At 39.7% G+C, this 25,847-nt stretch overlaps 1 protein-coding gene across 9 annotated transcripts in view; it reads left to right on the top strand.

Annotated features, from left to right (window-relative positions):
• The window catches only part of dlg5a (discs, large homolog 5a (Drosophila)), a 232,376-nt gene that overhangs the window by 187,293 nt on the left and 19,236 nt on the right, over positions 1 to 25,847 (top strand). For 5 of the 9 annotated variants that reach the window (XM_072282813.1, XM_072282815.1, XM_072282809.1 and 2 more), the window contains 7 exons: positions 1,463 to 1,540; positions 8,207 to 8,369; positions 10,592 to 10,731; positions 12,937 to 13,101; positions 19,549 to 19,732; positions 23,871 to 24,019; positions 24,508 to 24,678. In XM_072282813.1, the coding sequence (XP_072138914.1) occupies positions 1,463 to 1,540; positions 8,207 to 8,369; positions 10,592 to 10,731; positions 12,937 to 13,101; positions 19,549 to 19,732; positions 23,871 to 24,019; positions 24,508 to 24,678 (1,050 nt within the window). The remainder of the gene's footprint in view (positions 1 to 1,462; positions 1,541 to 8,206; positions 8,370 to 10,591; positions 10,732 to 12,936; positions 13,102 to 19,548; positions 19,733 to 23,870; positions 24,020 to 24,507; positions 24,679 to 25,847) is intronic. The other 4 variants (XM_072282816.1, XM_072282814.1, XM_072282812.1 and 1 more) reach the window with 1 other exon arrangement.

Genomic DNA, 25,847 nt, shown 5'->3' with positions numbered 1-25,847 from the left:
GGTGAATATCTTTTGTGTATTTTCATACTGAATTTATACAAGCTGTAGGAAGTTACTACTTTTAAATGTATAAATTTGAACCAAATATACTGATAAGCAAGTGGAGTTATAAAGTCAAAAAAGTATCCTGATGTAAACACATTTATTATTTTCCTTTGAATAATTTGCATATTTTTGTCTGTTAGCAAAAATCTGCTTTAAATTGTATAATTTAAACTAAATTGCAACTAGGTTAATGTGTTTTCAGAATCTTTCACACACTTAGCTGAATCAGTGTGTTTTCAGCCAATCACTGTGGCAGTGAAGAGAACAAAAATGGTCTGTCCCTTTGATTGTAAGAGCGATAGTCATAAAAGAAACGGGCTCTTGGCCCACATTAGGACCATATTCTTCTCTGCTTTGCCTATTTAAGTATTTGTCTAAATACTTATTTAACGTAATGTTTATATCATCTCCTCCAGCAGCAAGCTGTAGATATAAACCATTCTATGTAAAACAAAACTTTCTCCTCAGTTCCCCTTCAAAACTCATTGCTCTCACCTTAAACCTGTGCCGTCTTGTTTCGATATCCCTACTATGGGGAAAAGGTTTTGACTATCTCCCCTGTCTCTGCCTCTCTTAAGCCTCCATCACTCCAGGGAAAGCAAGTTATATGTGACATTGCTGTGAAGGCATGTCCTTTGCCTTTTGAGCATAACTTCATGGCTTTCAGATTGTAGTCATTCTTCTTTCATCTTTAGTCTGCACCTGATAGGTCAAAAGATCTACAAGTTTTGATAACTATCAAAACACATACTACATTGTAACTTAATATGAAAATAAATTATCTCAGCTAACAAAATACCTGAAACTTTGTTAATATTGCTCAATTGTAGATCCATAAGTGTGATCTTTAAAAAGTATTTGTGGAATGGACATAGTTGATGGACATAGATAATGAACATAGAATGCACATAGTTGTAATATATCAATAACTCAGATAGTCCAAATTTTAACTGACACTGCTTAAATCAGGGGTTTCCAACCTTTTTATGTCATGGACTCCTACCATTAACGAGGAGTCTGTGGATCCCAGGTTGGAAATCTCTGCTAAATGAAACCAGACTAGTTATAAACGTTATGTTACAATTATTTTTTATTGTTTTGGTTGAACTTTTTTTTGTATGAATACCTCAGTTCTATAGTAATGTTGTCAATGTAACTTGTGAAGTTGTAAACTTGTAAAGTGGAATTATTGGAGATTGCCATTTCACTTTGAGTTAATTTTATGACCCAAAACAAAATCGGATAACAACAGGTCTCAAATCTTAACTTCACAATTATGTGATTTATTGAAAAACTTTTTATTTATGAAATCTTGGACTTTTATCACTGTTTTGTACTTTTCTTAAAGCAGGACATTTTCAAACTTCTTGGTAATTTTCTCTTCGACTATCTTTCTTTTAATTCTGACCTTTTTTAGATACCTTTTCCGTAATAGGTCCTTTCTGAGAATTCCTCTCACTCCTAGACCTCGATTTTCATCACTACGAAGTCTGAGGTTGGCCTGTTACAAATTAGCTTGCTTTCTGCTTTCCTGTGTGTAATTCTCCCTTTCCCTTCTGATGTGTCATTTCCCATTTGTTAATTATTGTACTTTTTATCTGGCAGCTCTTGCATGGCAACTTTAATCCCTTAAAGGTTGATAATTATTTGAAACATCCTGGTCTGCCTGACAGCAGCTAATTAATAACTTCCATGACGGAAAAATAAATAGAAGTAATAAGAGGTATATTATGTCAAGTGGTCCAATGACAGTTGACATAATGTGACTTATTCATTACTTTTATTTATTTCATCAAAAGTCTAAATATTTCACTACTAGTTGTCGAAAGGATTGTTTGTCCTGTAGTTCACACAGTGAACAGCAATATATTGTGCAGAAGAGCAAATTAGTGAAGACCAACAGAACATCTCAGTGTATACTACTTATAGAAACATAGAGAACCTACAGCACAATACAGGCCCTTTGGCCACAAAGTTGTGCCGAACATGTCCCTACCTTAGAAATTAATAGGCTTACCCATCGCCCTCTATTTTTCTAAGCTCCATGTACCTACCTAAAAGTCTCTTTAAAAAACTCTATCATATCCGCCTCCGCCACTGTTGCCGGCAGCCCATTCTACACACTTACCACTCTCTGAGTGGAAAAACTTACCCCTGACATCTCCTCTGTACCTACTCCCCAGCACCTCAAACCTGTGTCCTCTTGTGGCAACCATTTCAGCCCGGGGAAAAAGCCTCTGACTATCTACACAATCAATGCCTCTCATCATCTTATACATCTCTATCAGGTCACCCTTTATCCTCTGTCACTGCAAGGAGCAAAGGCTGAGTTCACTCAACCTGTTTTCATACAGCATGCTCCCCAATCCAGGCAACATCCTTGTAAATCTCCTCTGCACCCTTTCTACGGCTTCCACATCCTTCCTGTAGTGAGGGGACCAGAACTGAGCACAGTACTCCAAGTGGGGTCTGACCAGGGTCCTGTATAGCTGCAACATTACCTCTCGGCTCCTAAATTCAATTCCACAATTAATGAAGGCCAATACAGCATATGTCTTCTTAACCACAGAGTCAACCTGCGCAGCTGATTTGAGTGTCCTATGGGCTCGGACCCCAAGATCCCTCTGATCCTCCACACTGCCAAGAGCCTTACCATTAATACTACATTCTGCCATCATATTTGACGTACCAAAATGAACCACTTCACACTTACCTGGGTTGAACTCTATCTGCCACTTCTCAGCCCAGTTTTGCATCCTATCAATGTCCCGCTATAACCTCTGACAGCCCTTCACACTATACACAACACCTCCAACCTTTGTGTCATCAGCAAACTTACTAACTCATCCCCCCACTTCCTCATCCAGGTCATTTATAAAAATCTCGAAGAGTAAGGGTCCCAGAACAGATCCCTGGGGCACACCACTGGTCACTGACCTCCATGCAGAATATGACCCGTCTGCAACCACTATAAAAAAACCATATAACAATTACAGCATGGAAACAGGCCATCTCGGCCCTTCTAGTCCGTGCCGAACTCCTACTCTCACCTAGTCCCACCGACCTGTAATCGGTCCATAACCCTCCATTGCCTTCCTGTCCATATATCTATCCAATTTAACTTTAAACGTCAACATCGAACCTGCCTCAACCACTTCTGCTGGAAGCTCGTTCCACACAGCTACCACTCTCTGAGTAAAAAGGTTCCCCCTCATGTTACCCCTAAACTTTTGCCCTTGAACGCTCAACTCATGTCCTCTTGTTTGAATCTCCCCCACTCACAATGGAAAGAGCATAATTTTAAACATCTCTATCAAGTCCCCTCTCAACCTTCTACGCTCCAAAGAATAAAGACCTAACTTGTTCAACCGTTCATTGTAACTTAGGAGATGAAACCCTGCCAACATTTTAGTAAACCTCCTCCGTACTCTTTCAATTTTATTGACATCTTTCCTATAATTCGATGACCAGAACTGCACACAATACTCCAAATTTGGCCTTAGCAATGTCTTATACAATTTCAACATTACATCCCAACCCCTATACTCAGTGCTCTGATCAATAAAGGCCAGCATACCAAAAGCTTTCTTCACCACCCTATCCACATGAGATTCCACCTTCAGGGAACTATGCACCGTTATTCCTAGATCCCTCTGTTCTACAGCATTCTTCAATACCCTACCATTTACCATGTATGTCCTATTTTGATTAGTCCTACCAAAATGTAGCACCTCACATTTTTCAGCATTAAACTCCATCTGCCGTCTTTCAGCCCACTCTTCTAACTGGCCTAAATCTCTCTGCAAGCTTTGAAAACCTACTTCATTATCCACAACGCCACCTATCTTAGTATCATCTGCATACTTACTAATCCAATTTACCACCCCATCATCCAGATCATTAATATATATGACAAATAACATTGGACCCAGTACAGATCCCTGAGGCACACCGCTACACACCATCCTCCGATCTGACACACAGTTATCCACCACTACTCTCTGGTGTCTCCCATCCAGCCACTGCTGAATCCACTTTACTACTTCGATATTAATGCCTAACGATTGAACCTTCCTAACTAACCTTCCATGTGGAATCTTGTCAAAGGCCTTACTGAAGTCCATATAGACAACATCCACCACTCTTTGCCTTCTGTGGGCAAGCCAGTCCTGGATCCACAAAGCAATGTCCCCTTGGATCCCATGCCACCTCACTTTCTCAATAAGCCTTGTATGGGGTACCTTATCAAATGCCTTGCTGAAATCCATATACACTACATTTACTGCTCTTCCTTCATCAGTGTGTTTAGTCACACCCTCAAAAAATTCAATCAGGCTCGTTAGGCATGACCTGCCCTTGACAAAGCTATGCTAACTATTCCTAATCATATTATACTTCTCCAAATATTAATAAATCCTGCCTCTCAGGATCTTCTCCATCAACTTACCAGCCACTAAAGTAAGACTCACTGGTCTATAATTTCTGGGGCTATCTCTACTCCCTTTCTTGAATAAGGGAACAACATCTGCAACCCTCCAATCCTCTGGAACCTCTCCCGTCCCCATTGATGATTCAAAGATCATCGCCAGAGGCTCAGCAATCTCCTCCCTCACCTCTCACAGTAGCCTGGGGTACACCTCATCCGGTCCTGGCCACTTATCCAACTTGATGCTTTCCAAAAGCTCCAGCACATTCTCTTTTTTAACATCTACATGCTCAAGCTTTTCAGTCTTCTGCAAGTCAGCACTACAATCACCAAGATCCTTTTCCATAGTGAATACTGAAGTAAAGCATTCACTAAGTACTTCTGTTGCCTCCTCTGGTTCCATACATACTTTCCCACTGTCACACTTGATAGGTCCTATTCTTTCACGTCTTATCCTCTTGTTCTTTACATTCTTGTAGAATGCCTTGGGGTTTTCCTTAATCCTGCCCGCCAAGGCCTTCTCATGGCCCCTTCTGGCTCTCCTAATTTCCTTTTTAAGCTCTTCCTATTAACCTTATAATCTTCTAGATCTCTAACATTACCTAGCTCTTTGAACCTTTTGTAAGCTTTTCTTTTCTTCTTGACTAGATTTATTACAGCCTTTGTACACCACAGTTCCTGTACCCCACCATAACTTCCCTGTATCATTGGAACGTACCTATGCAGAACTCCACACAAATATCCCCTGAATATTTGCCACATTTCTTCTGTACTTTTCCCTGAGAACATCTGTTTCCAATTTCTTGCCTGATAGCCTCAGAATTCCCCTTACTCCAATTAAACGTTTTTCTAACTTGTCTGTTCTTATCTCTCTCCAATGCTATTGTAAAGGAGATAGAATTATGATCACTATCTCCAAAATGCTCTCCCACTGAGAGATCTGACACCTGACTAGGTTAATTTCCCAATACCAAATCAAGTACGGTCTCTCCTCTTGTAGGCTTATCTACATATTGTGTCAAGGAACCTTCCTGAACACACCTAACAAACTCCACCTCATCTAAACCCTTGCTTGCTCTAGGGAGATGCCAATCGATATTTGGGAAATTAAAATCTCCCATCACGACAACTCTGTTATTATTACACCTTTCCAGGATCTGTTTCCCTATCTGCTCCTCGATATCCCTGTTACTATTGGGCGGCCTATAAAAAACACCCAGTAAAATTATTGACCCCTTCCTGTTCCTAACCTCCACCCACAGAGACTCCGTAGACAATCCCTCCATGACGTCCACCTTTTCTGCAGCTGTGACACCATCTCTGATCAGCAGTGCCACGCTCCCACCTGTTTTGCCTCCCTCCCTGTCCTTTCTGAAACATGTAAAACCCGGCATTTGAAGTAACCATTCGTGTCCCTGAGCCATTCAAGTCTCTGTAATGGCCACCACAGTAACCATTCCTGTCCCTGAGCCATCCAAATCTCTGTAATGGCCACCACAAATACTAACGTTTGGAAAACTCATCAGGATAGGAGTGTGTGAGATTACTATTACAGGAGGCTATTAACATGTTTATGGAAAAAGCAATCCAGTTGAAGAGTGATAAGAACAGTAGCAATGAAAGAGTTAAGACATAAGAGCAGAATTAGGCCATTCAGCCCACTACATCTGCTCCACCATTCCATCACAGCAGATTTATTTTCCCTTCTCAACCCTATTCTCCTGCCTTCTCTCATAAACTTTGATGTTCTTCCTGATTAAGAACTTAACAACTTCTACTTTAAATATACTCAGTGACTTGGCTTCCACCCTCTGGCTAAAGAAATTCTTCCTCATCTCTGTTCTAAAGGGACATCCTTCTATTCTGAGGCTCTACCCTCAGATCCTAGACTCTCACACTAGTGGAAACATCCTCTCCATGCCCTCTACATTTTGTCCTAAATTTCTTTTCCTAATTTTGGAGCACTTCAGTATCAGCATTGATAGTTGGCATCATATCAGGTAGCTCAGACACTGATCACCAGAAAAAAATTTGAGAAGACAATATTAGTGCAAAGGCAATTGGCCATAGGATGCTTGCAGTGCTCAGCCAGTTAGGCAGAAGGCAGAGAGGAAGCGCCCTTGAGAGATTTATTGGGCAGTGTACTACTTACAGCAACTCAATTTGAACAACTGTTGTAAAGTTTGTCCAAGGAGTGCAGTTGTGCAATGTTAAAGTTTTTTTCTGCTGGAAAAGACATTATTTTATGTGTAAGATATTCCAAACCATTGTCATTTGTTTTTTTTTAATGTTTTATGGGGCATAGATATAGTTCGAATACAGCAAAGCTGGTTTGGATGAAAAGTGGAGGACTATGTGGCGGGGGGTGGGTGGGGAAGAGTGAGATTGATATTCAAGTAATTTAAAGGGTCAGCACAACATCAAGGGCTGAAGGGCCAGTACTGTGCTGAACTGTTCTATATTCTATGTATTAATCAAAAAAAACATTGCATTGAAAACTGGAGCAATATTACTTCCTTGTAAATCTTACCTTTATGGCTGCTGTCAGGATAGATAACAACACAAGACAATTGTAACTTCCTTCAACTATGATTGCTATTGTGCTGTGCAATATATATTCTGTTTACTTTGTTCCATGCCCAAATTGTAAGAACCTGACCAAGTACATAATACTTTCCCTGGACTATGCATTATTGCATAAGAAAGTTGTATGTGCATGTGTGCTTAATAACATTTAAGAATGATTTTGCTGAGAAAATCATTTTATGCATAGAAAATGATTTGTATTTGGTGTTGCTATATGTTCCATATGGATCATTGCCAGCAATGATCTGTTTGCTTAAATGCTTAAATTTTGGAGGCAGAATAGATCTTGCCATTGTTTCTTTATAGATTGTTCGATACTGCTGACAAGAGGATAAACTCTGCCTATTCCCTACTCATAGTGAATTGGCAGTTTAAATGGTTTCTGCATGGACTAGATAAACGGTGCTGTACTTTTCTATGACTCTATGACAAAACTGTTGGCCACTTGTGCTTCTGTGTCTTTCTGCCAATGCATGTATAAATATGCATATTGGAGCAGTTTTAGTCCCCTTATCTAAGAAAAGTTGTGCTGGCATTGATGAGGGTCTAGAACAGGTACAAGAAAATTATTCCAGGAATGAAAGGGTTGATGTATGAGGACCATTTGATGGCTCTGGGCCTGTACTCATTAGAGTTTAGAAGAATTGGGGTGGAAGGAGGATCTCACTGAAACCTATAGAATATTGAAGGAAATCCTAGACAGAGTGGATGTGGAGAGGATGTTTCCTATAGTATGGGAGTATAGGACCAGAGGACACAGCCTCAGAATAGAGAGTAGTCCTTTTAGAACAGAAAAGAGGACTTAGGGTGCCAGAGGGTGGTGAAACTGTGGAATTCATTATCACATATAGTTGTGCAGACCAAGTTGTTGGGTATATTTAAAGCAGAGGTTGATAGGTTCTTGATTAATCAGGACGTCAAGGGTTCCAGTGATAAGGCAGGAGAATAGCATTGAGAGGGATAATAAATCATTCAATGTGAAATGGCAGAGCAGACTCAATGGGTTGAAGGGCCCATTCTGCCCCATGTCTTATATGGGATAGATTAAAGCCAATATTTTGCACAGTTTAAAAACAAGCTCCATGCAAGATTTCTTAAGTATTAATTTAGAATCAAATCAAATCTCAACAGCTGTTTTTTGTTTTAAAGGCCCTACCTACATGAACCACGTCATGTGACAGTACAGAAAGGAGCTGAGCCCCTTGGAATCTCCATTGTAAGTGGAGAAAATGGAGGAATTTTTGTTTCTAAGGTCATTGGTGGAAGCATCGCTCATCAAGCAGGACTTGAATATGGTGACCAGTTACTTGAGGTAAATGCGAATGACTAATTCTTCAAGTTGGCTAATATTAATAAGAAAAATCTTGCATAATTTAATGCTTCTACAAATCTTACAATACATTTTTGACAAACAAGAGAAAACCTGCAGGTGCTGGAAATCCAAGCAACACACACAAAATGCTGGAGGAACTCAGAAGGGCTGTCAGAGTGCTCAACATCCAAATGAATTAAGTTCAGTTGTTTTTCATTACTTTGGGCAGGGATATTAACACTTGAGATTGTGGCAGAGTCTTGCTGCCATGTATATATGTTGACTTTGACTGGCGAGATTACAGACAGCACCCAAAATTAAGACTGAATCCAGATAAGGTAGTGACTCAATTCACTGCACAAAGTGCTACATGTCATTGATTGCGGAGAATGTGAATCTACCATAAAGTTCTTTTGTTTTCTAAAGCTTTTCATGAACACCTCATTATTCATTTCTTTTGTCACTATTTATTTATTTTGTAATTTATAGTGATATGTCTTTGCACTGTACTGCTGCTACAAAACAACAAATTTCCCATCAAATAAGACAATAATAAACCTGGTTGTGATTCAAGTCTCCCAGACCTTCAGTGAAGAGCTTGGTCAGATTCTGCAATCTAGGTGCATTGCACTTGCTGCTTTAAATACTTCCAGGTGCACAATTACTGTGTAACTGATACTCAAACAGCAGGAATTCTGCAGATACTGGAAATTCAAGCAACAGGCATCAAAGTTGCTGGTGAAGGCAGTCAGGATGAAGGGTCTCAGCCTGAAATGTCGACTGTACCTCTTTCTAGAGATGCTGCCTGGCCTGCTGCGTTCACCAGCAACTTTGATGTGTGTTGTGTAACTGATATTGACAGCTTTGTGCCCAGGGATTTGAAGGAATTTCCAGAGTTGATCTTCCAAATAAACTTTGCTGTTACAGTGTTCATACGAATACAGTGGATTCCGGTTAATTGGGACAGATCAGGGCCAGTATATTTTGGCCCAATTAAGCAGTTGCCCCAATTAGCTGAAGTTTCTTAGAAATAGTTAAAAAGGTATAAAAAAGACAAACTAATTTTAACTGAATTAAATTAATACAGAAATTAGAATACTACCAACACTACTACAGTATTATAAATCTGTGTACTAGTTCCTAGGAGTTATCAATGGAGGAATTCCATTGATTGACTGTAAATGAACAAATTCAGCACAGACTAGGTAATGGACTGCTTTTATACAATACTTTTGATGATTGCGTCCTTCAAATCTTCATTTTCATTGTAACATTCAAAATGATTGTTGGTACCTTCAAATTCCTCATCGTTCAGAACTTGTTGAAGTAGTGAAATAGTTTCATTTTCACTCCTGGCTGTTTCTCACATCTGCAAGCTTGAATCTTCAATCTGCAGTGAGCAGAACAGTTCCAGATTGGCTTACTGTTCATTTCTTGCCAACTGTCAGTGAGAAAGATCACCTCTTTTTGAACACAAACACATGCAACTGACACTATTTAAAAACTGCTTGCATAGTGTAGTGTCTTAACGACCACACAAGTGTGACTGACGCTGGTTGGAAACCATTCGGCAACAATCTCCTGTTCTAATTAAGCAGCATAGTGTCTCAGGTAAACAAAGGGAATCCCAGCTATTTTCTTGATTAGTTTTTGTTCTTTAAGAGTTGTCCCACGTTAGCAGTTGCCCTGATTAACCAATGGCCAAAATAACCGGAATCCATTGTATTGTGTTTGTGGCTTGCAATGCACTGTATCCTCAGAGGTAGAAAATGGAGATCATGGTTCCCAGCAGAGTTTGAATAAGCAATGTAAGCAGGGTCTAAATTGTGCTTTAGTGAAGAGAAAAGTGAGATTGAAAACAGATTCACCTTTTAAGTGTTTCCATGTTATTTTGCAGTGAGCTTCCCGTGTTCGTAGTCAATACTTAGCACTTTTGAATTGGATACCTGGATTATTTAAAGCCTTATTGTTTGTGGTTTGGTGCATTTTTTTTTAGTTTCAGAGTGAAAGATAATTCATTGCCTAGAAATTGTGCAGAACTGTCAATTCATAAAAGATACTTTAAAAAAAGGCTCTTCTCTCACTTTCTTCTGCTTTTTTATGCTTCTTTGTTTTTGTTTTGTCTTGCCCTTGTCTCCCCACCCTCACATTAGAATAATTAAGGAAACAGTCATTTTTGTTGGTCAATATTTATGTAAATGTGATGTTGTTATTTTTCACAGTATAACGGTATTAATTTGAGGAATGCCACCGAACAGCAAGCTCGATTAATTATTGGGCAGACAGAGCCATGTGAAACTATCACCATCTTGGCACAATATAATCCTCACATGTATCAGCTGGGTAACCACTCACGCTCCAGGTGAGACTACAGAAGCACAAAGTAGAACACTGATCTCTTTTATCACTTCAGTGGATAACTCCCAATAACAGAACTTGATAATGATATCTAAAAGATCTACTAACTAAAAGATACTTAGGTAACTGTCAGATTCTTAACAGGACTAAACCAACATGTAAATTGTCCTTAATTACACTTAAGCATTTAGACATCCTTAAGCATTTAAGGATGAGTTGCTGCAGGATTAGAGGATAGCTAATGTTGTTCCAATGTTTAAGAAAGGCTCTATGAATAAGCCAAGAAATTATAGACTGGTGAGCCTGACATCAGTAGTGGAAAAGTTATTGGAAAGTATTCTAAGGGACCAGATATATAATATTTGGATACACGGGATGATTAGGGATAGTTAACATGGTTTTGTGCATGGTAAGTCATGTCTAACCAATCTTGTAGAGAATTTTGAGGAAGTTGCCAGGAAATTTGATGAAGGCAAGGCCGTGGATGGTATCTACGTGGACTTTAGCAGGGCCTTTGACAAGTCCCACGTGGGAGGTTGGTCAAGAAGGTTCAGTCGCTTGGCCTTCAAGATGAGGTAGTAAATTGGATTAAACATTGGCTTCGCGGAAGAAGGCAGAGAGTGCTCGATGATCAGCTCTTTGGAAGTCTGTGCCTAGAGGTGTGCTGCAGGGATCATTGCTGGCTCCGTTGGTGTTTATCATCTGTGTCAATGATTTGGATAATCATGTGGTACACTGGATCAGCAAATTGAGGATAACACGAAGATTAGGGGTGTAGTGGTCAGTGAGGAAGACTTTCAAAGCTTGCAGCAGCATCTGGATCAGCTGGAAAAATGGCAGATGGAACTTAATGCAGACTAGTGTGAGGTGTTGCGCTTTGAGAGGACCAACCCCAGGATAGGTCTTACACAGTGAGCAGTAGGGCACTGAGAAATGTGGTAGAATAGAGAAATCTGGGAATGCAGATCCATAGTTCATTGAACGTAAAGAAAGCTTTTGGCACATTGGTCTTCATAAATCAATGAATTAAGTACAGGAGTTGGGATGTTATGTTGAAATTGTATTAAGACGTTGGTGAGTCTTAATTTGGAGTATTGTGTCCAATTTTGGTCACCTACCTACAGGAAAGATGTAAAGAAGATTGAAAGAATACAGAGAAAATATACAAGGATTTGAGGACCTGGGTTATAGGGAGAGATTGAATAGGTTACGACATTATTCCCTAGACTGTAGAAGATTGAGGTGAAATTTGATAGAGGTGTACAAAATTAAGAAGGGTATAGATTGGGCAAGTGCAAGTATAGCCATAAAAAGCCTACCTCCATCACTAATGTCCTTTGGGGAAGAAAATCTGCTATTTTTATCCATGGTGGTTGAATTTAACAGGTAATTCCAGGTCTACCAAAGTGGTTGACTGTTAGCTGTCCTTGGAAATGACTAGGATCAATCAGGGATGAATAATGACTACCACAATGCCAGCAGCTACATAGATTCATTGAGTTATACTGCATGGAAACAGGCCCTTAGCCCCAACCTCCCTGTCTAAGCTCATCCCATTTGCCTGCTTTTTTTTTTGGCCGAGATCCCTCTAATCCTTTCCTATCATGTACCTGTCCAGATGATTTTTTAAACATTGTAATTGCACATATCTCTCCCATCTCCTCTGGTAGCTTTTTTCCATATATTTTGTGTGAAAAAACTTGCCCACCAAATCCCCCTTTAAATCTTTCCCCAATAACCTTAAACCTACGGCCTCTAGTTTTAGTCTCTCCTGCACTTGTGATTACATAAAATAGAGTATTTTATCAAAAGTTAGTCAGAAATATCTGGATCTAAAGGAAGTATTTAATATATCAGATTGTCCCTCTTAACAGTTAAAAAGGGATTAATTTGTATTATTCTTCTGATAATTGTTTGCAAGTTAATATTCAACATTAATATCAAATAGCAAAGGAAAGAGTTGCCAATTTTTTCATTCACCCTACAGCAATTTGAGAGAGACATTGGCAGTGTATCAGCGTTGGCAAATTAACTGGGTTTGATTTTCTTGGCAGCCATGCTGTTAATCAGTGAATTGGATTATGATGTACTATTAAATCTGATTGATATCACAAAATAGCTTTACAAGTTTGCTGAGAGAAAGCTGTTTGTTTTTTTTTAATAATTGTGTATGTAATACATTTCCTAATTGTGTGATCTGTGTGGCTAGTTCTCGATTGGAGCCAATAAGTAATCATTCAACTCCCCACGGCAGTGGTGCAACAACGCCTGACGATCACTCGATAATCGATGCAGTGAGTGAACAGGATGAAGGGACAATAACACCTCCATCGAAGCAAACTACCCCAACTACTAGTCCACGGAACTCCATTAGGTTAGTTGTAAACACTGCCCTTTTACATCAGGGAGTAGTAATGCAGAAATTTTTGATTCTATCAGTGTTTCAGATTTGTTCACTACCTTATAGTGTGCACCACCCACATGTTCTACAGAGCAGCTCTGCAATTTTGGAGAGAATGGTTCCATTTAACTGAATGATTTCTATCAGAAGCAAAATAAATTTTATTTTTTATTTTTTTATTGAGATGCAGTGCGGTTTAGGTCCTTCAGCCCTTTTAAGCCACGCCTTTCCAGCAGTCTCAACAATTTTAATCTGAGCCTAATCACAGGACAATTTACAATGATCTACCAACCTTTGGACTATGGGAGGAAACCAGAGCACCCGGAGGAATCCCACACGATCACGGGGAGAACTTACAAACTCCTTACAGACAGCAGTGGGATTTGAACCTGGGTCACCTGTACTGTAAAGCATTGTGCTGACCCCTATGCTACCGCGCTGCCCATGTCTTTTAAAAACTATGCTTATTTTTATCTAGCATTAAGTTATGAATTCTTTCTGCTGCTTAGAGTACAATGACAACTAGACTCGAAAATAGTTACTTTTCCGAGCAGTATAGTCGATGAACACCTCCACCCACTAACTCACCCAACCTCCCTTACTTTATCATTTCCTGTCAGTCACCTTATGTACAGACAGTCCTGTACCTAGCATCACTTTATGTTTTGAGGGCTCCATTGCAGGGTCAACCATGGACATTACATCCTTGCTGTCTATATACGCAAGCCTGGGCAGTATAATATGGTGAGCAAGCTGTTGCCAATGTAGCAAGCTCCTCCTCTGCACACATCTGATGAACCTAAAGGAATTTGGCACCAGCAGTGTCACAGAAGTTGCAAGTCAGCGTTGAACTCAATGTAGGACTGCCTTGGGGACTCCAGCTCTGCATATTTCCCTCAGGATTTACTTCTGAAGCCTTCCCTGTGAGTAGGTATAACTACAAGGCAGCAGAAATTTGAGATCAGTGTTTTCCTTTTCCTATTCCTAGATAGCTGCCAACCACGGCTGATGAACCCTATCTGCCCAAAGCAGCTGGCTTTAAGGCACCAGTAACCCGCCTTTGCCCCTTCTCCTGTCAGTAGAAACAATTCTGCTTTATCTACATAGTCAATTCATATATATATATAAAAGCTATTTTATGTATTTATTGTGTTCTTTTCAGTACTGTGTTCTTTATGTACATACAGTCAGTTCATGTACAGTGTCTATAAAAAATATTTACCCCCTTTGGAAAATTTCATGTTTTGTTGTCTTACAACATTGAATCACAGATTTAATTTGGCTTTTTTGACACTAATCAACAGAAAAGACTCGTGTCAAAGTGAAAACAAATTTCTACAAATTGGTCCAGATTTATTGCAGTTATTAAACACAGAAGTATTGATTGCATATTTACTTGCCCCCTTCAATTCAGTATTTAGTAGGTGTACCTTTGGCAGCAATTACAGCCTTCAGTCTGTGTGTGGATAGGTCGCTAACAGCTTTGCACAGCTGGACACTGCAATTTTTCCCCTTTCTTTCCAAAGCTGCTCAAGCTCTGTCAGATTGCATGGGGATCATGAGTGAACAGTCTTTTCAAGTCCAACTACAAACTCTCAGTTGGATTGAGGTCTGGTCTCTGACTTGGCCACTCCAAGACATTAACTTCGTAGCTTTGGCTTTATGCTTGGGGTCATTGTCTTGCTGGAAAACAAATCTGATCCCAAGTTGCAGTTCTCTTGCAGGCTGCATCAGGATTTCCCTGTATTTTGCTGCATTCATTTTACCCTCTACCTTCACGAGCCTTCCAAGACCTGCTGCAGTGAATCATCCCCACAGCATAATGCAGCCACCACCATGCTGCACAGTGGTATGTTTTTGATGATGTGCGGACTTTGGCTTAAACGACAAACATGGTGTTTAGTCTGAAGGCCAAAAAGCTCTATTTTGGTTTTATCAGACCATAGTACCACCTTCTAGCTGACTTCAGAGTCTTCCACATGCCTTCTGGCAAATTCTAGCTGAGATTTCATGTGAGTTTTTTTCAACAGTGGCTTTCTCTTTGCCACTCTCCCATAAAGCTGCAACTGGTGAAACACCTGGACAACAATTGTTGCATGCACAGTCTCCCCCATCTCAGCCACTGAAGCTTGTAACTCCTCCAGAGTTGCCATAGGTCTCTTAATGGGCTCCCTCACTCATCTCCTTCTTACTCCCACTCAGTTTTTGAGGATGCCTGCTCTAGGCAGATTTACAACTGTGCTATATTCTTTCCATTTCTTGGTGATTGACTTAACTGTAAGGGATATTCATTGACTTGGAAATTTTCTTGCATCCATCTCCTAACTTGTGCTTTTCAATAACTTTTTCACGGAGTTGCTTGGAGTGTTCTTTTGTCTTTATGGTGTAGTTTTTGCCAGGATACTAACTCACTAGCAGTTGGACCTTCCAAATACAGGTATATATTTGCTACAATCAATTGAAACATCATGACTGCACACAGGTGATCTCCATTTCACTAATTATGTGAGTTCTAAAACCAATTGTCTGCACCAGTGATGATTTGGTGTGTGATATTAAATGGGGTGAATACTTATGCAATCAATTATTTCGTGATTTCTATTTGTAATTAATAGATCACTTTGTAGAAATCTGTAAAACTTGAAAAACTAATAATTCAAAAATTGAAATGTCTGCAGTTCAAAAGTATTCATCCCCTTTTGCTCAGTACTTAGTTGAACCACCTCTCCCACCTATTACAACCAGAAGTCTTTTTGGGTAAGTCTCTATTAGCTTTGCACAACATGATGGAGCAAGATTTGCCCATTCCTCCTTGTAAAATTGCACAAGCTGTGCCAGGTTAGTTGGGGAGCAGCAGTAGACAACAATTTTGCGGTCTTCCAGAGATGTTGGATCAGGTTAAGGTCAGGACTCTGACTGGACCACTCAAGGACATGAATTTTCTTCATTTCAGGCCACTCCATGGTTGCTCTGACTGTATGCTTCGGGTTGTTGTCAGGTTGATGAACTTCCTCCCCAGTTTAAACTTTTTGGCAGAGGCTAGCTGGTTTTGATCCAGGTTCTCTCTGTATTTAGCAGTATTCATCTTCCCATCAATCCTGACCAAATTCCCAGTCTTTGCTCTGGAAAATCATCCACACAACATGATGCTCCCTTCACCATACTGTACAGCAGGGTTAGTGTTACCTGGCTGATGCGCAGTATTAGATTTACGCCACACATAAATCGGTTGAAGTTAGAAAGTTCCATTTTAGTTTCATCTAACCACAAGATATCACCAAAGACACTTGCAAGCCTGAAGACGATTCAGGAACAGCTTCTTCCCCTGTGTTGTCTGATTTCCGAATGAACATTTAACCCATGAACTTTATATCACTACTTTTTTATTTCTATTTTTGCACTAATTTAACTACTTAATATATATACATTCTGTGATTTGTATTTTTTCTGTATTATTATGTATGGCATTGTACTGCTGTTGCAAAGACAACAAATTTCAAGATGTATGCCAGTGATATTAACAGAGGAACCTAGAAAACCTACAGCACAATACAGGCCCTTCGGCCCACAAAGCTGTGCCGAACATGTCCTTACCTTAGAACTACCTAGGCTTACACATAGCCCTCTATGTTTCTAAGCTCCATGTACCTATACCGGAGTCTCTTAAAAGACCCTATCATTTCCGCCTCCACCGCCGCCACTGGCAGCCCATTCCATGCACTCACCACTCTCTGCAGAAAAAAACTTACCCCTGACATCTCCTCTGTACCTACTTCCAAGCACCTTAAAACTTTGCCCTCTTGTGCTAGCCATTTCAGCCCTGGGAAAAAGCCTCTGACTATCCACACAATCAATGCCTCTCATTATCTTGTACACCTCTATCAGGTCACCTCTCATCCTCCGCTGCTCCAAAGAGAAAAGGCTGAGTTCACTCAACCTATTCTCATAAGGCATGCTCCCCAATCCAGGCAACATCCTTGTAAATCTCCTCCACACCCTTTCTGTGGTTTCCAGGTCCTTCCTGTAGTGAGGCGATCAGAACTGTGTAACAGGTTGACTCAGACCCCAAGATCCCTCTGATCCTCCACACTGCCAAGAGTCTTACCATTAAACCTTATTCTGATTCTGACCTCCTCCCATGCGAAAAAGAATCTAGTGCTTTCCTGGCATATATGACGAATAAACTCTTCTCAGGCTTCCAGCTGGATACAGGTATCAATTTTAACCAATATTTCAATGATGGACTCTGCCATCTTCATCAAGGATGATGCCTGGGCATGTCTAGTCGGGGGTCCACTGGAATTTGATTGTAAACAAGGTAGGATAGCAGACACCTGATTGGATGATGACAGCTGGGGGTATAAATACAGGTCGACCTTCACTAATCCGACTTCCTGTAATAATCCGGCACTGATTGTGCTTAATATGATCCTTCTGTAATTCGGCATTTTCACTGATCCGCACTCCTCAGGTCCCAGTGGTGCCGGATTAGTGAAGGTCGACCTGTACCATTAGACTAGACATGCCCAGGCCTCGTCTCTGATGAAGATGGTAGAGTCTGTCTTCGGAACGTCAGTTAAAATCAATACCTGTACCCAACTGGAAGCCCGAGAAGAGGTTATTCCTTCTTCCACATCTTTATAGTATCTTTTAAGTGACTCTTTTCAGTCTTTCCGAACAAGGATGTTTTTCTTTCTTTAGCAGTATATGTGGCATAAACCATCATACTGCTCATCAGCCAGGTAATACTATCCCTCTGTAAAGTATGATGGAGGTAGCATCATGCTATGGGAATACTTTTCAGCAGTGAAAACTGGAATTCAGCTCCAAATTTCAGCAATGGCAAATGGTAAAGTTTTAAGGGAATTGGGGGATTCTCAGATTCCTGTAAATAATGGTTAAGGTTGGGTCTGTGTATCCTGGTTTGAGAATGGCTGCAGTTTGAGCAGCTGTTGTCTCCTGACTTTTCACACCTTTTGGTTTCATGTTTAAATTTCAACTTTGGGTTAAGTACCAACTATGTCTGTAATTGCAGTGTGTTTGAATAATGTCTCACAGCTGCTTCTTTGGAGCAAGATAAGGGTTAAAGCTCACACAGACCCACAGAAGACATCTCCAAGTTTTCACACATTTTGGTTTCGACAAAGGGTGGACATAAAGCAGGACCTTCCTTACATTCCTTTCTTAATTTTGGTAGATTCTCTTATCTAAGTTATTAAATTCTGCTCTATTTGAGTAGCTGGAATATCCATTGATCTGACTGTTCTTTAGTATTGAGATATTAAAGGATCAATCTGTCCTGCTAACATGTAAATACTGAGTGTCCAGACAAGGACATGCAGGATGTGAGAATTAATTACACTCTGTTCTCTGTTTACCTCTGCCTGATGTGACTAAGTATTCTTTGTCAAGTACGTTTACCTCTGTTTTAGGTGATTAAGTGGCCTTTGTCTCAGACTATCACTGTTGCTAGGCTTTCATGACAAGGATAATATAAAAACTGTATCTCTGTGTTTCGACAGAGAGACTTCCGTGGCTGACACTCTTAAGAGTGCAGATGGAAGGTTCTCTCTTGTAGCTTGCTACTAATAAAGGTGGAAAAAAATCAGCTGTGGTACTTGTTTCATTACATGGGGTTGATCACCATTGACAATGGCTGTCTCTTATGTCTTCCTTTATTCTTATCAGATTCAGTTTTGGGACATGAATTGGAAAAACGTTTGAATATCTGCTAGTTCAGTATTGCCAAAGTCCCAAGTATGCTAGATTATCAGAGTTTTACTGCACAGTTATGCCATGGGGTCCTGGACAAAAAAAAGGAAAGACAGTCACAGTGACCACTATTGATTGAAGATCAAAGATTAGCTTTATTTGTCACATGTACATTTAAACCTTGAAACGTGCAGTGAATCGTGTTGTTTCCATCCACAAGCTCCAACACAGCCCAAAGATTTGCTGGGTACAGCCCCGAAGTGTCACCATGCTTCCAGCACCACTATAGTGTTCCCACAACATACTAACCTGTACAGCTTTGGAACATAGGAGAAACCTGGAGCATCCGGAGGAAACACACACAGTCGTGGGGAGAATGTACAAACTCCTTACAGTGTCAGGATTTGAACCCTAATCACTGGTGTGCAGTATTAGTATTACACTACCGTGCTGTCTTTACAGCATAAGGAGCCATTATCTTTAATGAGAAGGAGAAAAGAAAAGATTACGAGGAGGAACTAAATAATTCATAAGAGAATCTCTTATGATACTGGGCAAAAATCTTAGAATAACTTAAGGACTTTGATAAGAATGTAAATTGATGAATAGGTATGGAATATAGGGAATTTTAAGTTGGAAGCATGATCTTAATTTCTTGTGTATTTATCAATAGTTATCCATCAATGTTTCTTATTTTTAATGCAACAGGAAGTCTGTTGATTCAACCAATCAAACTTTTGAGCCAAGATTTCTATTCCTGAAGAAGACACAGATAGACCTGGGGATCCAAATTTGTGGAGGGAATTTGAATGGAGTGTTTGTGGCAAAGGTAGAAGATGACAGTCCAGCTAAAGGCCCTGATGGACTGGTTCCTGGAGATAAATTACTCGAGGTAAGACCAGATTTTCAGTGCATCATTGATGCATTGAAGCCCTGTGTTTTTCAGAATTTTGTAATTACCCACAATGTTTGTAGGAAATGGTAATCATTATCAGCAGCAATAAAGATTTCTGCGTGGAATACAAAACAAGTTTAAAATTTTAACAAGTTTCACAGGGAATGAAGAGTGAGCCTTTCTTCAGACCTCTGTTTGCCAGTGCATCACTGAGAGATATAGGAGTGAATCTGCACGCCAATATCGGCCCCAGTTCATACTGGTTAATTAGGCACAGATCTGAAATTAGAACATACATAGAATACTACAGCACAGTACAGGTGCTTTGGCCTACGCTATTGTGTCAACTTATTAACCTAATCCTTCCCTCTTTACATAGCCCTCCATTTTTCTTCATCCATGTGCCTATCTAAGAGTTTCTTAAATCCATAATGTATCTGCCTCTACCATCACCCTGGCACTCATCACTCCCTATGTAAACAACTTCATTTTGACATCCCCTCCCCCATACTTCCCTCCAATCACCTTAAAATTATACCTCTTATAATCTTGTACACTTCTATGGAGTCTCCTCTTATCTTCCTTCATTCCAAATATAAAGCCTTAGCTCACTAAATCTACCCTTATAACACATGCTCTCTATTCCAGCTAGCATCCTGGTAATTCTCCTCTGCACCTTTAAAGCTTTTTACATTCTTCCTATAATGAGGCAATCAGAAATGAGCACAATATACCCAAATGTGGTCTAATCAGGGTTTTATAGCTCTGCAACATTGCCGTAGATGCTGCCAGACCTGTTGAGTTCCTCTAGCATTTTGCATGTTTTACTCTGGATTGAACTGTATCCCTCTACTAATGAAGGCTAACACATTCCAGCCTTCTGTCTTCATGGCTTATTTGTACATTCACTTAGTCAACTCTGATTACAAGCCCTTGCTGTAATCACTTACATCAGTTTGCTCACTATGTCAGCAAATGCTCAGTTACTCAAACTGTTGGTTCTAAATCAGATGGTTGCGAGTTGAAGTTTCACTCCAAAAATCTGAGATTGTACTGAGAGTCCAGTGAAGAATTGTTGGCTGTGTGTACCTGTTAAGATGGCATCAAAGTTTTTTTTAAAACATTTTTTTTATGATCACAAGACCCTATTGGAGATTAAGAAATTAAAATACTTCAGTTCTACCCCATCAGCGAGTTGCTTGTTGTCAGAGAAACTGAAGGAGCTGGACTTGGTGTGGATCATGCTGCTGCCTGCGTCAGAGAGGCATCAGAGGAGTTGGTGCGTGAAGGCAGTGTGCAGTCTAACAGCGAGTAATTGTCTTAGCTGCTTTCCTTGTGATTGCAAAGATCTTATTGGACATTCTTCATGTGGAATGCTGTGTGACCTTGTTCGTAGCAAGGACTAGGCTTTTTAAACCATGGTGTTGTCTGTTTACAGCCACCCAAGACAGAGGCGGCAGAGTTGGTGCGCTCCACTGGAGTGCGGGGTGGGTGGTGTGGAGTAGCGCTGCTGCCCTGTGTTCACTCAATAGAATTGTGTTCGATTGCAGACTGCTGCAATATGCATAGACTAGGTGTATATTTTTTTGTGTGTGACTGTATCTTAATATTTTATATGTGCTTGCTATCTTTATGTGCTATATGTGCCTTGTGCTGTGTCGATTAACTGTTGGTACTGTGTTTTGCACCGTGGCGCAGGAGTAACGCTGTTTTGTTTGGCTGTATTTATGGGTATTCATGTATAGTTAATGATAATTAAACTTGAACTTTCAGATTAATCATTAAATTGAGATGACAGCTAAGTAAAAGGCGTGCCATAATATTGCCAAGTAAATTGAGGGTGTTCCTCTTCATGTCTTGGATGTAACAGCACCAAAAAGATTAGCTTTACTTGTCACATATACATCGAACCACAGTGAAATGTATTGTTTGCATCAAATCAGTGAGGATTGTGCTGGGGGCAGCCCATAAGTGTTGCCACACCACGCATGCCCCAACATAGCATGCCCATAACTTATTAACCTAACTGTATGTTCTTGGAGGAAACAGGAGCACTTGGAGGAATTGGGAGAACATACAAACTCCTTACAGACTGCGGCAAGAATCAACCCCGATTGATAATTGCTGGTGCTGTAATGTGGTTGCACTAACCACTATGCTAGCGTGTTACCCAGTAAAGTAGATTATCATCATTAACACTTCACAGTAAACTTGCTGCTTTGCGATAATCTCTGCACTTCAAAATCATATGACTAGAAAATGATCTGAAGTGGACAAGCCATTCCTGTGGTAATTAAACCAGAGGTTGACAGAGTTGTCATATCCTAAGTATTCTTTCTGTCTGCAAAATTTACATATAATGACTCTTCTGGTTAACTGCATAAGCATTCTTTGGTAGTTAATTTGTAAATAGAGGCACATTTTCTCCTGCATTAGGTTCAGTTGTGTCACAAATATTTCACTGATCATTTAATTCTATGAAAAGTTACTAAGATGAAGCAGCTGAGCATGTATGCACTTGAAACCTTTCCGTTGTTCCTGATCATCACCCCTTTCTGTTTGTCTCTGGTGGTGTGTTGAGAATATTTTTTTTCAGCTGAACTAATGTGACACTGCAAAAGGGGGAAAGAAAAGTTTGTTTTTCACACACTCTCTGAACCATGTTTCTGACATGTCAGACATCATTGAGCTCATTATTGTAGGCCATGTTAGAAACCGCAATAGTCTTTCTCTAGTGATTTGTTTTCCTGTATACTTCCACCTGAATTTAAAGTTGTATCAGTTCTAAAAGTATGGTTAAGTAGGTGTGAAAGTGTGCTTCTGCTAAAGTTAGAGTTTGGAGTTCAATTCTGGCATCTTCTGTAAGGAGTATGTCCCCCCCCGTGGAATGGGTGGGTTTTCCCTTGGTGCTCTCGTTTCTGCCTAGGTTAATTGGTCATTGTAAATTGTCCCATGATTAGGCTAGGGTTAATCAGGGGTTGCAGAGGCAGCATAGCTCGAAAGGTCAGAAGGTCCTATTCTGCTCTGTATCTCTAAATTTAAAAAAATAATTATTTTTCTTTTTGGTTCAAATGTTACAGATGGAAGGCAGTTGCTTATCTTATTTGTCAAAGAGTAAAACATTGAAACTGGGCAACAATAGTATTGAAGTGGCACAAAAATTTCCTCCTCTTTGTATTAAACCTTCAGTACGTTTCAGCAATGTTAGTACCACTGGGTTAAGGATCAACTTTTTCACCACGTACATTCAGTGGCCACTTTATTAGGTACAGGAGTGAAACTCAGTGTAGTCTTTTGCTGCTGTAGCCCATCCACTTCGAAGTGCGATCTGTTGTGTATTTAGAGATGTTCTTCAGCACACCACTGTTGTAGGGTGTGGTCACTTGAGTTAATTTCACCTTTCTGTCAGCTTGAACCAGTCAGGCCATTCTCCTCTGACCTCTGTCACTAATAAGGCCACAGAAAAGTGACTCACTGGATTTTTTTTTTATTTCAGCATTCATTGTAAATTCTAGAGACTGTTGTCCCTGTGAATCCCAGGAGATCAACAGTTTCTGAGATACTCAAACCACCCTGTCTGGCACCAACAATCATTCTGTAGTCAAAGTCACTTAGATCACGTCTCTTCCCCATTTGGTGTGGCAACTGAACCTCTGAACCTTTTGGCCATGCCTCCATGCTTACAGGCATTGAGTTGCTGCCCCATGGTTGGCTGATTAGGTGTTTGTATTAACCAGCAGGTGTATCTAATAAAGTGGTCACTTAGTGTCTATTTACATGGAATTCGCTAAGGTTTGTTGGTGTGACATGCAACAAAAAAACAACAAGATTCAACAATTAGAAGAATGAAGAATTATATTAAAAAAACTTAGAGGTTAAAGTATGATATGGAATAAAATGTGCATAAATACTATCCTGCATAAACAGCATTCTAAAAAGCGGTTTAAAGTGTTTACAGTGCGGTGACTGAGGTAAAATATAAAGGCATCTATTGTACTGCCTGCTGCTAGAGAGGAGTGGCAAAAAGAACAAAATATGGTATTCCTCTGAAAATGTTATTATTGTCCTGTATACTGATGTGGTTGAAGCAAATTTTACTTTGTGATTTTATTAGTTGCCCTTTTTCTTATTACAGTACAATGGCATTGATTTACGGAATGTAACAGCGGAGCAGGCCTATGTGGAAATGCTGAAACCCACAGAGTCGATCTCTGTGAAGGCCCAGTATAAGATAGAGGAATTCAACAAGATAAGAGATGAAGCTGGAGATGGATTCTATATCAGGTATCATTTATAGTTGTTGAGTGAACTTCTTTCACTGATCAGTGTCAGGAAAAATTCTGTATAATGTGGGAACGATGAACAAAATGCAGCACCTCAATAAAAATAAATTATTAGGGTTCTGCTATAGTAATATGAACAGTAATTGATAGCAGACAATCAGAAATATTATAATACATTATATTACTTGTTTTGTTCTCAATAATTACAAGTAGATAATATTTTTTTTACAGAGTACAATATTTAATGTAATCTTTTTAATGTTGAAAAGATTGAGTTCATATTTTTAGGTAATTTGCTTCATCCAAATCTATGGTAGTGTTTTTTGTAAAAGATGTTGTTGGCACAGATTCAATATTCAGTTTTGCTATTTTTACATTATTATTTAACTTCGTCTAGACACAGCGATTCGTTTTATAAAAACACTAATTGATTTGTAAAATGCAGCTTTTGTTTGGGTTCATTGAATACTCCTCTGCCTTGTCTCCCAGAGCACTTTATGATCGAGTTGCAGAAGTAGAACATGATCTGAGTTTTAAAAAGGATGATATTCTTTACATTGATGACACTCTGCCACAAGGAAATTTTGGTTACTGGATGGCGTGGCAATTGGATGAAAATGCTCAAAAACTTGAAAGAGGACATATCCCCAGCAAATACATGTAAGTAACCAACGATAAATTGGTAGTCTGGATAAATGTATTTACCTGAAAAGTACACTAAATTTGGAGAATGAGAAATAAGAATGAGAAAGTTACAGATCTCTTTAAACTAAGCATTGCACATGAGTAACTTTTGCTTTTAAGAAGTCAGAGCATTGTAAGTTTGTTCTACTCCAAATCTGAGCATATAAGTACTCTAAGTAAATAATTGTTTATCAAAATTTGGCTAGGCTTAATTCAAGCGTATTTTTCTAAGGAAGGGGTTATGAAGGAAAGGTTATATTCCTTTTCCAAAGCAGTATGATTTGAGGCTAGAAAAAGTAGCACCAATAGGCAGGTAGCAGCAACATTCAGATTAAGTTGTGGATTGTATTTCAAAGCATTGTCCTAAGTCATCCTTAAATATTAGACAACATAGCAAAAGGTATGCTTAAAAATTGAGCTGAAGGTGGTCTTTAATATCATTGTTGCAAAAGAATGTACCATTATTACTGTAAATATTTGATATCAAAACTTTTAATTGAATTGACTTTATTTCTTGCATCCTTCACATACATGAAGAGTAAAAATCTTTACATTACATCTCCATCTAAATATGCAATGTTCAATCATAGTAATTTATAATAAATAGAACTGCCAATGTAACATAAAAATACACTCAAATTAGCGTGAGTTAATCAGTCTGATGGCCTGGCGGAGCCTGTTGGCCCTGGCTTTTATGCTGTGGTACTGTTTCCCAGATGGTAGCAGCTAGAATAGGCCGTGGTTGGGGTGACTTGGGTCCTCAATGATCCTTCGGGCCCTTTTTACACACCTGCCTTTGTAAGTGTCCTGAATCATGGGAAGTTCACAGCTATAGATGTGCTGGGTTGTCCACACCACTCTCTGCAGAATCCTGTGATTAAGGGAGGTACGGTTCCCATACCAGGCAGTCAGTCAGTCAGGCCAGATGCAGCCAGTCAGGATGCTCTCAGTTCTGGACCTGTAAAAAGTTCATAGGATTTGTGGACCCACACCAAACTTCCTCAACCGTCTGAGGTGAAAGAGACGCTGTTGTGCCTTCTTCACCACACAACTAGTATGTACAGACTACGTGAGGTCCTCAGTGATGTGGATGCCGAGGAACTTGAAGCTGTTTACCCCAGATCCATTGATGTCAATAGAGGTTA

The sequence above is a fragment of the Mobula birostris genome, chromosome 18, assembly GCF_030028105.1.
Source record: "Mobula birostris isolate sMobBir1 chromosome 18, sMobBir1.hap1, whole genome shotgun sequence".
Classification (NCBI taxonomy): domain Eukaryota; kingdom Metazoa; phylum Chordata; class Chondrichthyes; order Myliobatiformes; family Myliobatidae; genus Mobula; species Mobula birostris.
The sequence above is the reverse complement of the archived record's forward strand: the minus strand, read 5'-3'. Positions and strand labels throughout refer to the sequence as shown.